Source organism: Aulonocara stuartgranti (assembly GCF_965226115.1).
Source record: "Aulonocara stuartgranti genome assembly, chromosome: 7".
In the NCBI taxonomy this organism is placed as follows: Eukaryota; Metazoa; Chordata; class Actinopteri; order Cichliformes; family Cichlidae; genus Aulonocara; species Aulonocara stuartgranti.
This window is the reverse complement of record NC_138945.1, coordinates 14,960,553-14,974,239: the sequence shown is the minus strand read 5'-3', so window position 1 is coordinate 14,974,239 and position 13,687 is coordinate 14,960,553. Positions and strand designations below refer to the sequence as shown.

Genomic DNA, 13,687 nt, shown 5'->3' with positions numbered 1-13,687 from the left:
ACAGACAACCATTCTCACTCACATTCACACCTGTGGGAAATTTAGAGTTACTAATTAACCTGACCCACTAACTGTGTTTCTAGTTTCGCTCCCCTGTCTCCTTAGGTCTCATTCCTCCCAGCTGTGTTCCCCTTCTGTCTCTAATTCCTTGATGACTTCCTCAGTGTATTTAAGCCCAGTGTTTCTTTGTGTCAGTGTTGTGTCGTACCCTCAGATTGTACCTGTGTGTTTCTGTTCTCAGTATTCATTGTTCAGGACACAAACACAAGACTCACACGGTAAATGTAACTGAAAGTGGCAGCTTTATTGTTGGAAATTACTGCTATAAATGCAAAACAACTCAAAACTAGAAATAGGAAAACTCAAAGTAAGCCAGGAACCAGGAATTACTTAGAACACGGAGGGAAGAAACAGCATAGTGAGGATACGATGAGACCACCAACAGAGAGAAACACAGGTCTTAAGCAATGTCAGAAATCTTTCTCTACACAAATTTGTGTGTTTGTATTTTTCCATGCACACGTTCAAACACAGTCGCTGTAATTCTTTTTGTCTGTTTAGCCCCACCACACTGTCTTTGCCCTAATTTTGCCCTAAAATTCAAGTTTCTGGGTGTGCACATAGACACAGACCTCCAATGGAGCTCTAACACCTCTGCGGTCTTAAAGAAGGCCCAACAGCGTCTCCACTTTCTGAGAATCCTCAGAAAAATGGACCTGAAGAAGGAGCTGCTGACCGTCTTCTACCGCTGCTCCACTGAAAGTGTGCTGACATATTGCATCGGTGTGTGGTTCTCCAGCTGCACCACAGCACACAGAAAGGCACTCCAGAGGGTCATCAATATGGCCCAAAAAATCACAAATCCAACAACACAAAGCAAAGATGGTTTGGAGTGCATTACACACAACATTGAATATGATAGAGTTTAATTTGAGGCTTCATACTAAGTGATGCTGTTGAGCTGACCTCCTCTCCTTCTCTGTTGCTGCAGTGGGTAAGACGTGGACATGTCCCACATGCAATAAGAAATATCTGACAGAGTACATGCTGCAGAAGCACGTCCACCTGACCCATGAAAAGGTAGAGGCCCAGTCGTGTCACCTCTGCGGGACAAAGGTGTCCACTCGCGCTTCTATGAACCGACACCTGCGACGCAAACATCCCGAGGTGAGTGGGGTCAGACCTGAGAGGAAACAACCCATATTACAGCACCCTAAAGGCAGACTCGACCTGAAATGCTGTCCTTCTCCTATATGCCTACAGGTGGTGTCTGTGAGAATCGACGAGTTTGATGAACTTCAGGAAAATTTGTCAAAGGATGATTCATCTATCAGCATTGTGCAGGTTAGAATAAAATTCCGGATTTCTGACACCACAGACCAAAAACGATTCATTGTATTTGGTCTAGACCAGGCCTCCATCCATTGTCTTCAGATGGTCCAAAATGCAGCTGCTCGCCTGCTAACTGGTATCAAACGGAGAGAGCGTATAACCCTAGTTTTAGCTTCTTTACACTGGCTTCCTGTCTCTGACAGGATCCAATTTAAACTTTTACTTTTTGTTTTTAAGTCACTTAATGCCCGAGCGCCTTCTTACCTGTCTGAGCTCCTCTCTGTTTATGCTCCAGGAAAAACCATGAGGTCTAGCTCAAAATGAATGCTGTCCATCCCACGGACTTGTCTCCAATCTCGTGGTGATAGAGCCTTCTCTGTGACAGGTCCCAGACTCTGGAATAGTCTCCCCCTAAATATTAGATCTGCACAAACACTTGAGCAATTGAAATCACTACTAAAGACACATTTTATGCCCTGGCTTTTAACACACTATGACCCAAGCATTCTGGTCTTATTTTAAATAGTTTTAGTTATTGTTTTAATTCTTTTATTGTCCTATTATTGTTTTATATTGTTATTATTGTATTACATTGTTGCTTTTTATTGGCATTTTTATATTGTTAAGGACTTTGTGCAGCATCGGCTGTTTGAAATGTGCTACATAAATAGATTTGACCTTGACCTTGACCTTTGACCTTATTGACAAGTGAGGTGGTTTTAGGGAGGTGTAGCTATGGAAACACTGACAAACAACAAGAAACCATATTGGATTAAGTATGTCTGTGGTGTCAGCTGCCTTAAAATCTGCATTTTTCTGTACTCTAAAGATGTTTCACTTCCTTCTGCAGCCCTCTCTGACCATGGAAAAAGACGGGATGTGTCAGTAGCGGCCCAGTCGACCTTCCCGACACCCCAAGAAGAAGCAGAGAAGCTCAGCTGAGCCGGAGCTCTCTGAGTCCGATGAATACGTTGATTTTGCTGAATCAAGGCATTGTCGGTGATGAGACTGAGATGAGCTCTGCTGTACAGAGCATCCAGCAGGTACGTGTGCACATTTCCCCCAGAAGATTCTGTTTTGTTGCTACAATAACGTGTCCAACTTCTTTCCCCCCGAACACCACGATAAGTGGATAAAGGCAGGCGGCCTGATTAAAAAGGAAAACACAGACTGAAGTTTTTCTCCCTGAAGAGCCCTTAAGTCACCCACAGCGGCTGGCTCGACATTGCCGTTGAAAGGCTGAATAAATCTGGATTTGCACTTGTTTTGTTGATTATTTGATATGAAATAACTGTGGCAGTTGTCTAATAAAGTTTTTTTGAATGGGCTATAATGTTACATAACCTAATAAATTGCTGACTTTGGTAATTGTTGACCTAGTAGTTATGACTTCATTGGGAATTGTAGGATAAAATGTGGATCTGTTGAGTAAAGCAGGTGTAAAATACACACAGTCAAACCACAAAATGATTACATTTATAATATCAAATTGTTTTCCTACTGTTAAGACAGTGTTATGAAATTACACAAATGCAGTGCAACGCTTGAAGCCACAATTGACAGCTAAGGCTTTGTGATTACAGATGTGCTCAAACACATTAGACCTTTAACAATTTTAATAATATAACTATACAAAGTGGCATGATGCTTAAATAGTTTGATTTAAAAATGTGAAATAAGACATAGTTTCTGATTTTATTTATTTATTTTTCAGATGTGTTTACTACATTATTTCTTGAGTCAATATAAGGCTGTTTTTCCAGCTGGAGTAATTTATATTTGGCCTCTGTTCTGGAACTTTCCTAACATGTGCAGTATGGAAAGCCAAGAGGCCGGGAGAGCGGCAGCATCAGTAACAACACGTTCCTTCCTGTTAAAAGGGAGTTTTTCCTTCCCGCTGTCACCGTGTGCTTGATCACTGGGTGGTGTCTAATTGTTGGGGTTTTCTCTGCATTATTGTAAAGTCTTTACAATATAAATCACCTTGAAGTGACCGTTGTTGTCATTTCGTGCTATGTGAATGCAATAAAATTCAGTTCAGTTCAGTCAGCTGGTCTGCCAGGATCGCTGGCTGTGCTTGACTCACGGCCTCAGCCAGTTGCTGTTCCTTACAAACTTAGATTATAACAACAGTGTTGTGCTTTGGCACCAGATGAGCTGCTTTCATCATCAAGTTGCAATTGATTTCATTGTTGCCGTTTCAGGTGGTGGTTCTGACCGACCCCAGTGCTCCATCAGCCTCCTTCCCCAACAGCTCAGTGGGACTGGCCAACATCACAGTCACGCCCATCACCAGCCACGCCCCTGCCCAGTTTACCAGCCTGCAGCCTGTCGCCGTGGGCCACCTGACAGCCAGCGACCGGCCCCTCACACTGGACAACTCCATCCTCACGGTCACCCTTGACACAGTCAGTGGCTCCGCTGTGCTGCACAACCGGTCTGCAGAACTCATCCCAGAGACTGTAGGTTCTGCTGGAAGCAGGACACCCCAGTCCGTCGCCCATTTCATCAACTTCGCCACTCTGGTCAACCCCATGGGCCACCAGCTAGAGGCCCCGACTCTGGCATGGAGGCCTGTACCTGCAGCTGAGGGCAGCCAGGTCACTCCAGTGGTGGAGGGTGCACATGGGGAGAGTCAGGAGGCCCAGAGCCAGGGCCCAGATCCAGGCCGGCCCAGCCAGAGCCAGCCAGCCACCCCTCAGCAGCAAAGCAGTTCTGCGCAACAGATACTCAGCTACTGAGCAGACACTAGGGGTGCAGGTCACCTCACACAGATACTGTTACATAGTAGAGTAGATTTTTAACAAACTGTACAAAGTTGTGATCACTGTCACCCAGATGCCTCTCCAGCCCAATGGAAGCAAATGGTATTGTAATATTTTTTTAATAGTAAAACAGAAAACAAATTGACAGTTAGTGAATCTGTTTTTGAGAAAATAAGGGGAAAAAAAGTGCATTTAGCCACAATCACTGACGTCTGAAACCAAAGCAACGGTTGAATATTCTAACGCCTTACCAGCCTTGGGGGGAAAATGCATGTTTTCAAGATAAACCTGCTGCTTGAACAATGAGATGTGGAAATGCACCAACATGAAAAGCAGATGAACTTTGTGACAAATAAAGTGAAAATACGTTGACCACATTATAATAACACATGGTATTTGGTGTATTCCCTAAAACAGCTGAGTGGTGAACATGATTTTTGAAAGCTGTAAACTGTAATTATTGTCACACTGTCTGAAATAAATATTGGCAGCCATTTTTAAAAATGATATTTTTAAAGAAAATTCATCAGGTCGTCGTCCTTTTTGTATGTTGTCAGTTGTGACTGCAGCTGCAGAGAGAGAGCCTGATGGCTGGGCCTTTGCCCATGTGGCCTGGCCAAGTGCAGCCTAAAAAAAGCTATATGGGCTCACCCTCCTGTAGGCCCATTTATTGTGGGCAGTCTAAGGCACACCTGTGCAATAGTCATGCTGTCTAATCAGCACCTTAATATGCCACACTTGTGAGGTGGGATGCAAAGGAGAAGTGCTCACTGACAGAGATTTAGACTGATTTGAGAGTAATGGGTGTTTTGTGCATGTAGAAAATGTTTCATATCTTTGAGTTCAGCTCATGAAAAATGGGAGCAAAAACCAAAGTGTTGCATTTATATTTTTGTTCAGTGTTTCTACAATTACACAACACATTTTGACACTCTGTTGAATGCTTTTATTTTCAAACTTGGCAATCCAGGAAGCCAAATGAAAAAGTTTAGATTTTATTTGAAGAACAGAGTCAGCGTCTAACGAATCAGAAGGTTTTTAGCCCATGAAGCAGTTCAGCAAACATGTAAAGCACCAAAAATGCACTTTAGGTAGAAAAGTGTTTAAAATAACTAATTACTGATGAAAGACTCGCTCTAGTTTCCTTAATTTAATTTAATATAATATATTTCAGCCAGAGAGGAAGCAGAAATCATGAGCCTAAATACTTTATGCAAAACACTCGTGGAGGGGTGTGAACAGAAACCAAACAGCCAACGGTATCAACTACGTGAAAAATGGCGCCATCTCGTGGCCTCTTTCTGTCACTATAATACCTTCAAAACTGTAAAAAAAAATGCTTCACCTGTAAAAGTTTCAAAGTGACGTTTTTTCACCAACAGAACGTTGAGCAGCTTCAATCGATGACGTCACCGAAGAGTTAACCTGTAACGTTCATCTCATCGTCATTATATTTGAATAGTTGGTGGAGAAATATCAGTTACCAGTTGGCAGCGTTCCTCGCAGCATTCAGTGGCGATTAGTCTACATTTACTCCGCGTTTTTAAAGAGCTAAAAGATTTCACAGCATTTTAAGGACTGTGTCATAACTCTGGATAAGTTTGAGTCCGTAAAGTTTGAGAGCTGTACTGCTTTAGTTTCCTCCAGATTGTGTATCATCCCAGAAGAATGGACAGAGGAGACAGACTACCGATTCAAAGTAAGTGTGTGATAGTTTGGAAGACTACTGTTATTCCCCATAGGCAGTATCAAAAAGCTCAATACAGCTGTTATTCATAGGGTTTCACAACAAAGCAAAGGTGTATACAGTTAATACTAATTCATATTAGGTGCCATAAGCATAAAAACGATGTAAATACGATAAGAAAATTGTTATTATTTTTTTCATGTTGCATTAATGGTTGTCCTTTTATTAGTCCATTACTAATCGCCTTTCTGGGATCAATTGTTAGTGACTCCATCCTCCACCAGGGGGCTTTCGCGCGCTCTCCTCTTTGCCGGTACCGGTCCGTGAGTCGTTTGGTACCGGGCCGCGAGAGTTGAGGCTGTGAAATTTATGGTTTTCAGGGTTTTTATCGGTTTTCCTGGGTCTTTTCCCCTGGTGTAGTTGTCTTATTTTAAAATAACTATTTACGCGTTACCATAGCGACCAGAGAGCATTAAGGCGCAGAGAGGATCGGACGTTACTCTCAATGTTGTTGGTGCATTTCAGGAGGACGCTGCTAATAAAGTTAGATATTATTATATATTATATTTACAAAATACCACAGTTTTTGTCTTGGTCGTATCATTTTATTTTGTTGTATTTATCCGCCACACCTTAAAGGTGACATTAAACTGGTTTTAGGATGGGGACCGCTGCTGTACAGTACAGAATGCGTTTAGCTTGTCGAATTTACACACATCTTCAATCGCTAGCAGTGTGACTCTGTGCTGTACTGTATGTTGTAAGTTTTCTCCCCATCAAACACAGCAATGCCGACGAAACGTTTTGCACCGTCAGAGGCTCCTGCGGGTGCCTTTGGTTTCATTCTATAATACTGGACTTATGTTTCTACGAAGGTTTGAACTTCGAGAGTTTAAACAAAAGAGAAAAGTGTGAAAATGTTCGTGCCTGTCTGAGAAAAGTGTATAAAGTGTGTAGTGAGAGGTTTTCCAGCCTTAAAACATCTTTTAATTGTAAAAAAAAAAAAAAAAAAAAAAAGTTGGCTACTTCTGATTTCACCTGTCGCGGGTTATTCTTAGAACATAACTCCCGCGATAAACGAGGGACCGCTGTAAACTACTGCATGAGAGAGACAACTAAATATCACGTTCGTGATTCTTTCCCCCGTGTTTTCAGGGTTGTGACAAGAGTGTGGTCTCTCTTTGCAGTTTTTCTCATGGATTATCTGACAGTTTGTTTCTACACATGAAAGTTTCTGAAGTTTTAAGGCCTCAGTCACACAAGCCCAGAGGCTGCTCTGAGCCCTGAAAACATCCGTGTGGTACTGTGTATTTCCTGGTGCACTGGGAATACACATGTCTCTTTATAAAAATGATTTAGACTTTGCACTTAACTCATTCACTGCCAGCCATTGGCAGTGAATGAGTTAAACCCATTGACTCATTCACTGCAATTGACGGCTATAGACGTCAATGGCAGTGAATGAGTTAATTATAACAAAATCCTAATAATTGAATTTAATAGTGCATTACAACAGTGAGTGAGGGCTGAGGAAAACTGACATGAGGACATTTACACGTTGCTGCTCATCGAATGAAGCCTTTTTTATTTGAAGGAGCAATCACACTGTAATAAGTGTAGTGGACGTATGTTTGTATGTTCCCTAAGTAGTTATTTTGCATAAATTGGAATTTGTGGACAGTTTTCTCATCATATGAATGATAACAATAATATATTTCTCTGTTTGTTGTTGTAGGGGTACCAGTCGATGAACTGGTTTTGGAACTGCAACAGCGTCCGGATTTTGAAGCGATTCGGCCGATGGTCCGCTGGCTTGAATACGGTGTGTTGAGCGGCCTCTTAACTGAGGAAAACCTCCGTGTTCTGGGCCAAGTTATTCATCAAGTGCAACAAAATGATGAGGAGGAGGACAGAGTTTAGGACAATGATCAAGAGGCTGATAACGAAGAGGAGGAACAGGCTGATGTTCCAGTAGCGGGGATAGAAATAAATCCACCTCAAGTTGAAGGACCCTGGGTCAATAACAGAGAAGAAATCCCAGCAGGAGAAATTGACAGAGGTGGGACCAAGTCATTGTTTTGCAAGTCTCAAGTAAGTCTCAAGTCTTTATCCTCAAGTCTCAAGTCAAGTCTCAAGTAATGTCAGGCAAGTCAGAGTCGAGTCTCAAGTCACTGGTGTAAAAGTCCAAGTAAAGTCACAAGTCTGAAATTTTGAATTTCAAGTCCTTTCGAGTCTTTAAAAAAAAAAACAACGAAAAAATAATGTTGCAGTTATGCTAAATGTAAATATTAGACCATGTAATTTTAAAATCTGTGTTTTTCTCAACACATGACAAAATAGTGAACTTAGAAAATATACACAAATTGTGAAATTGCACCTCTTTAAAATGCAGCTCAATTAAACCTAGCTCCAAGAATAATTTTCACCGACAGTTCTGAGATAAGCTGCATGTTATTCTTGGATGCGGTTGTAGGACCGGCTTTAAAATCGCATGACAAAAATATCATACATAAATAAATGATATTTTTAAAAAAATATAATTTAAAAAAAAACTGCATCACCAACGTAGCCTGGAAAACATTTGCTAGTTAGATGAAGTCAGCTATCTCATCGTAGCATATTTATATGCATATTTATAATTATACGCTTCTTGGAGTGAGTGCATACACTCATGAAGTTTAGTAACTTCCGGTCACTGCAACAAGCCCAGGTACAGTTTACCGACGGATGGGTGCAGGACCTTGAAATGCACCGTGTAGAAAGTAAAGACCATCGTACGTATCATAAGTTTACCAGTCTCACAAATCGTCGTCATAAATACACATTCGTTAACCGTTTATTAATAGGACCTTTGAGCTCAACGGTAATTAATTAGCAGTGGAAATAATTTCTGGTAGCATCACAGAAATGTAGCAGTGACAATAATATTGTATGCTGTAATCGCACTGGACAATTAGTGATACAAAACAACTGTTTTACCCTGTGAATAAAAGTATATGTTTTTGTCAATGTACCATAATAACAGAAGCGAAACACAATATTCTGTCAGGACAATTCACTATTTATGCACAATAAACAAAGGAGCATAGCGCGACAATTTCTGTTCAGCGCCAGACTTGCTTGTAACCTATATCACCAATTATGTTAAGAAAAATGACGCATTAACTACAACAGCAGACTGACCTGTGTGGAAATGCTTGGAGCAGACTAACCTGTGAGCTGGAGGGTTCTGGGACGTTATAATTGGTCTTTGAATGGCTGCAATCCAGTCGCATCTTTGTTACTTCGGAAACATGGCTTGAACAATTTCTCTTCAACGACGTAATCCGATAACAACCGATCTCTTTACCCGTCGGCTTCCCGTGGCTGTCATGCGACCGGCTATTGCAGTTAATAATACAACAGCTTCTTGCCATTTTTGTGTTTCTTTTTATCGCTGTGTGACTGGTTTCAATTGAAAGCCTGCGTGCGCTAGTACCGCTTGCCACGAGTTCCCAGAATCCTTTGCGGTTCTACCCGTGAATGACGTCACATTTTCAATCTCTATATAATATGCATGTTAAATTTTATATTTGGGGTAAAATATCAAGTCTTTTCAAGTAAACCGGTTCAAGTCCAATTCAAGTCCCAAGTCATTGGTGTAAAAGTCCAAGTCAAGTCACAAGTCTTAGAACATTATTTCAAGTCAAGTCTAAAGTCATAAAATTAATGACTCGAGTCTGACTCGAGTCCAAGTCATGTGACTCGAGTCCACACCTCTGGAAATTGAAATACACCCGGCCCAGCAAGCAGAAGATCCCATTCCTGAAGAAATGAGGTGGTTCTGGGATGATGAGGAGGATGACAGCGACAATGAAAGTGACCCTGAGAGTGGTCCTGACAGTGACAGCGACCACAGTGACACTGATAACAACAACAATGATAACAATGACACTGATGAGAATGACGATGATGATGGCAGAGACAATGTTCAGGATGCCCCTGTGCCACTGCCCCCCAGCCCAGTACCAGGAGGTTCAAGGAGGAGACCAAGGGAGGAGGATGATGACGAAGAAGAAGATGGGGCACCTAGAAAACAACTCAAACTCTGAATTTTGCTCCTGGACATCTAGCAAACCCTTCAGAGTGTCATGGCGAGTGAGATGAGCCGTATAAAATAATAAATGAGGATCCAATCAGAATCATCAGAATCAGAATCAGAATACTTTATTGATCCCTGGGGGAAATTATTTTTTGTTACAGTGCTCCATTTTAAACCAACATTAAGACAAGACAGACAATACGCTAACTAAGAATAGTACAATATATACATATATATACATACATACATACATAAGTCACTTATAAATAAATAGTTGGAAAAGAAACATGTGTAGCTGTAGCAGCAAACAGTGTGTTAAGTGGATGCGTTGTACAGGGAGATGGCCACAGGCAGGAATGATTTCCTGTGTCGTTCAGTGGTGCTTTTCGGTAATCTCAGTCTCTCACTGAACGAGCTCCTGTGACTGACCAACATGTCATGGAGTGGGTGGGAGGTGTTATCCAACATTGTCTTTATCTTGGACAGCATCCGCCTCTCCGACACCACCTTGAGGGAGTCCAGCTCCATCCCCACAACATTGCTGGCCTTACGGATCAGTTTATTAAGTCTGTTGGCATCTGCGACCCTCAGCCTGCTCCCCCAGCATGCAACAGCATAGAGGATCGCACTGGCCACAACAGACTCATAGAAAATCCTCAGCATTTTCTGACGATTTTCTATGAGTCTGTTGTGGCCAGTGCGATCCTCTATGCTGTCGCAGGCACTCGCGAAGGTGAGGTGGTTTATTGAACACAAAAATAGACAAACGGCAAACGGAACAGAAGGCTATCTAAACTGAGAACAACTAAACTAGTGAACACAAACCAGGACATGAACATGAAGGAGGATGAGCAGCGGAGAATGACGACGGACAGCAGGGAGAACACACGGATGAAACATGGTGGATACACAGACAGACCAGCAACTACAAAGACAGAAGACACGACTTAAATGCACACAGAGAAACACAGGGAGATTACACACAGGTGGGGGACACAGCTGGGAGTAATCAACGGGACGAGACAAGAGGTAAAACTGAACACACTCACATGAGACGCAGACCTTCACAATAAAACAGGAACAAGAAACCATCACACAAAGACGCAGACTTGACACTGAGAGACAGACAGAAAATGACACAACCGAAGAACAAATCCTAAACACAATTAAACAGAAACATGAAACTAATAATAAACATCATAATCATCATCATCATAAACACAACAAGAGAACAAGAAAACAGACCCTGATGCAAAATTAAACCAAAACACAATAAACTCAAAATACTGGGTAGAAACTGACCCAGAACCGTGACACAGAGGATTCAAAGATGTACGTTTCAGTGGCAGCTAAATCTGTGAGTCGTCTGCATAACAATGAAATGAGATGCCATGTTTTTTAAAAAACTGAACCCATAGGGAGTATATAAATTGAAAAGAGAACTGGGCCAAGAATGGACCCCTAGGGGACCCCACAAGCGAGTGAGGTTTTTGAGGATTATGTATCCCCCAGTCTAACAGAAAAGCTTTGGTTGGACAGATAAGATTTAAACCACTCCAATGCAGTCCCTTTGACTCCGACAGTGTTCAAGCCGAGAGATAAGAATCCTATGATCTACGGTATCAAAGGCAGCACTGAGGTCTAATAGTATTAAAATGGCAGAATCTCCCAAGTCAGCAAAAGTGAAAAGGTCATTAAAACCTTTTTAAAAAGCAGTTTCAGTACAGTGGTGGGCTTTAAAACCAGACTGAAATACTTCACTAATGCCATTTTTATCTAGAAAGGTCTGGAGCTGTAGAATAGGTTCCACCACAGCATGTTTAAAGTCAGCAGGGACACACCCAGACTGAAGACTGCTATGGACAATAGACAGCAAACTCATACCCACAGTGTCATAACATCTTTTAGTAAATGAAATGGAACAATATCCAGAGTACAAGTACAGTGAAGATTTTGAAGCAATTCACCCGATGGTCCTCTGGCTTCAAATTGGTCTGCTGCGCGGCCTCTTAACTTAAGAAATTCTCCGTGTTCTGGGCCAAGTTATTAATCAACAGCAACAACATGATGTTGAGGAGGACAATCCTCAGAAGGATGAGGAAGAGGCTGATGAGGAAGAGGAGAAAGAGGCTGCTGTTCCAGCAGCTGGCACAGAAATAAATCCACCTCAAGTAGAAGGACCCTGGGTCAATAACAGAGCAGAGATCCCAGCAGGAGAAATTGAAATACACCCGGCCCAGCAAGCAGAAGATCCCATAGCTGAAGAAATGAGGTGGTTCTGGGATGATGAGGAGGCTGAGAGCAACAGTGACCCTGAGAGTGGTCCTCACAGTGACACCAATCACAGTGACACTGATGACAACGACAGTGATGATGATGGAGCCAAGAGTGTAAGAGAATGATGAAGAGACCCAGAAAACAATCCAAACACTGAATTTTGCTCCGGGACACTCAGTCTTGCACCCATCCTCCAAATGCACTGTCCCCCATCCTAACAAACTGAATCTCGGCTTTCCCTCCTCTGATGCACTGACTTAGTTTCCTGCCACCGGCGACCTGTTCACCTGACTGCCACGTACTACCTGTGGATATCTGTTCAGCCTGTGACCCACTATGATTGTGCATACAAGTGGAATACAACAAGTGTGTGTTTCATACCACTGGTACCTTTCATCTAATTAGAAATCCCAGTCTTCAATTAATTCAATACAAAATATTACATAGAGTGCACTATACAGGTCATCGGATGTTCAAGATGGGCTTTACGTCTACCAACAACTGCTCACACTGCCAAACCAATTCACCGGACAATTATATCCACGCTCTTTGGTTCTGTCCACCAGTTCAGAAGTTTTGGCGCGAGATATGTGAAGACTTATCGAAGTGTCTGAAATGTAACATTCCAACTTCCCCCTTAGTGTGTTTGTTGGGCAGCTTAGATAATGTCACTTCAGAAAAGAATATCGCCCATATGGTTTTCACTGCCCTATGCATAGCCAAGAAAACAGTCCTCATGAACTGGAAAAATAAAAATAATCTTAATTCTAACCAATATAGAAATTATCTATTAGATTACATTAGTCTTGATACAGCCTCTGCCACCACATCAGATCAATTGCTCTGGGCTCCTTTGATCAGCTCCATCACCTAGTGGGGGTGGGGGGTCATAGTTTGGTCCCGCCTTCACTGTTGTGATTGGTGTGGGGGTAGGGACAGGCTTAGGGCGTCGGGGGGTTCCCCGGAGGCATCTTCCTTGGGGGGCTCAACCCGGGGTAGCGGTCATGTCCGGTTAGGAGCTCTGTTGGCTCTCCGGTGACTGTTTCCTCGCGGCTGCGTGCAGCGGGGCTAGGGGAGGGTCTGTGCTGACGGACGTGGGTTACTGACCTGGTAGCCTGGCTGCCCCTGGGTGGGTCCGGGATGGGCGTGAGGTTCTGGGGGCGCTCCGTCTCTGGGCTGGGACCCGGACCGGGCCTCGGGGGCTTGGGTCCTGGTTGGTGTGTTGCCGGGGTTGTGGGCGGGTGGGTGCATGGGGGCCCAGCCCTGGAGCAGGGTGCCGCCGGTGCGTCGAGCCACCTGGGGGGCTCTTCAACTGGTGGGGGAGATTGTCACATCTTGCAGGAGCTTTCCTCTCCTCAGGAGCTCCCTCTGCAGGAGGGGGAGATACAGGAGAGGTGGAGGAAGATCTCAGCCTGGGTGTTTATTGTCTTATGTAGTCTGGAAGATGAGTGGATGGTGGGGTGGGTGCAGTTTTCTCTGTGGTGGGGTTGGGTGGACTGTCCCGGGCTCTGTGGGGCCGGGCGGCGCTGCTGCACTGGGCCCGGT

The 13,687-nt window shown here is 43.2% G+C and overlaps 2 protein-coding genes across 2 annotated transcripts; both read left to right on the top strand.

Moving 5' to 3' along the window:
* The first annotated feature begins 215 nt into the window (after positions 1 to 215).
* On the top strand, positions 216 to 2,287 carry LOC309711485 (PR domain zinc finger protein 15-like). The gene is made up of 5 exons (XM_082541838.1): positions 216 to 278; positions 625 to 783; positions 992 to 1,167; positions 1,264 to 1,344; positions 2,183 to 2,287. The coding sequence occupies exons 2-5, from the start codon at positions 711 to 713 to the stop codon at positions 2,219 to 2,221; spliced, it is 369 nt and encodes a 122-aa protein (XP_082397964.1). The 5' UTR covers positions 216 to 278; positions 625 to 710; the 3' UTR covers positions 2,222 to 2,287.
* Positions 2,288 to 2,294: 7 nt separating this feature from the next.
* LOC309711811 (PR domain zinc finger protein 15-like) lies at positions 2,295 to 4,073 on the top strand (the record flags this gene model as incomplete). Its single annotated transcript, XM_082542281.1, has 2 exons — positions 2,295 to 2,375; positions 3,537 to 4,073. 2 exons carry the CDS (start codon positions 2,295 to 2,297, stop codon positions 4,071 to 4,073), a joined length of 618 nt encoding a protein of 205 aa, XP_082398407.1.
* Between the last annotated feature and the right edge of the window lie 9,614 nt (positions 4,074 to 13,687).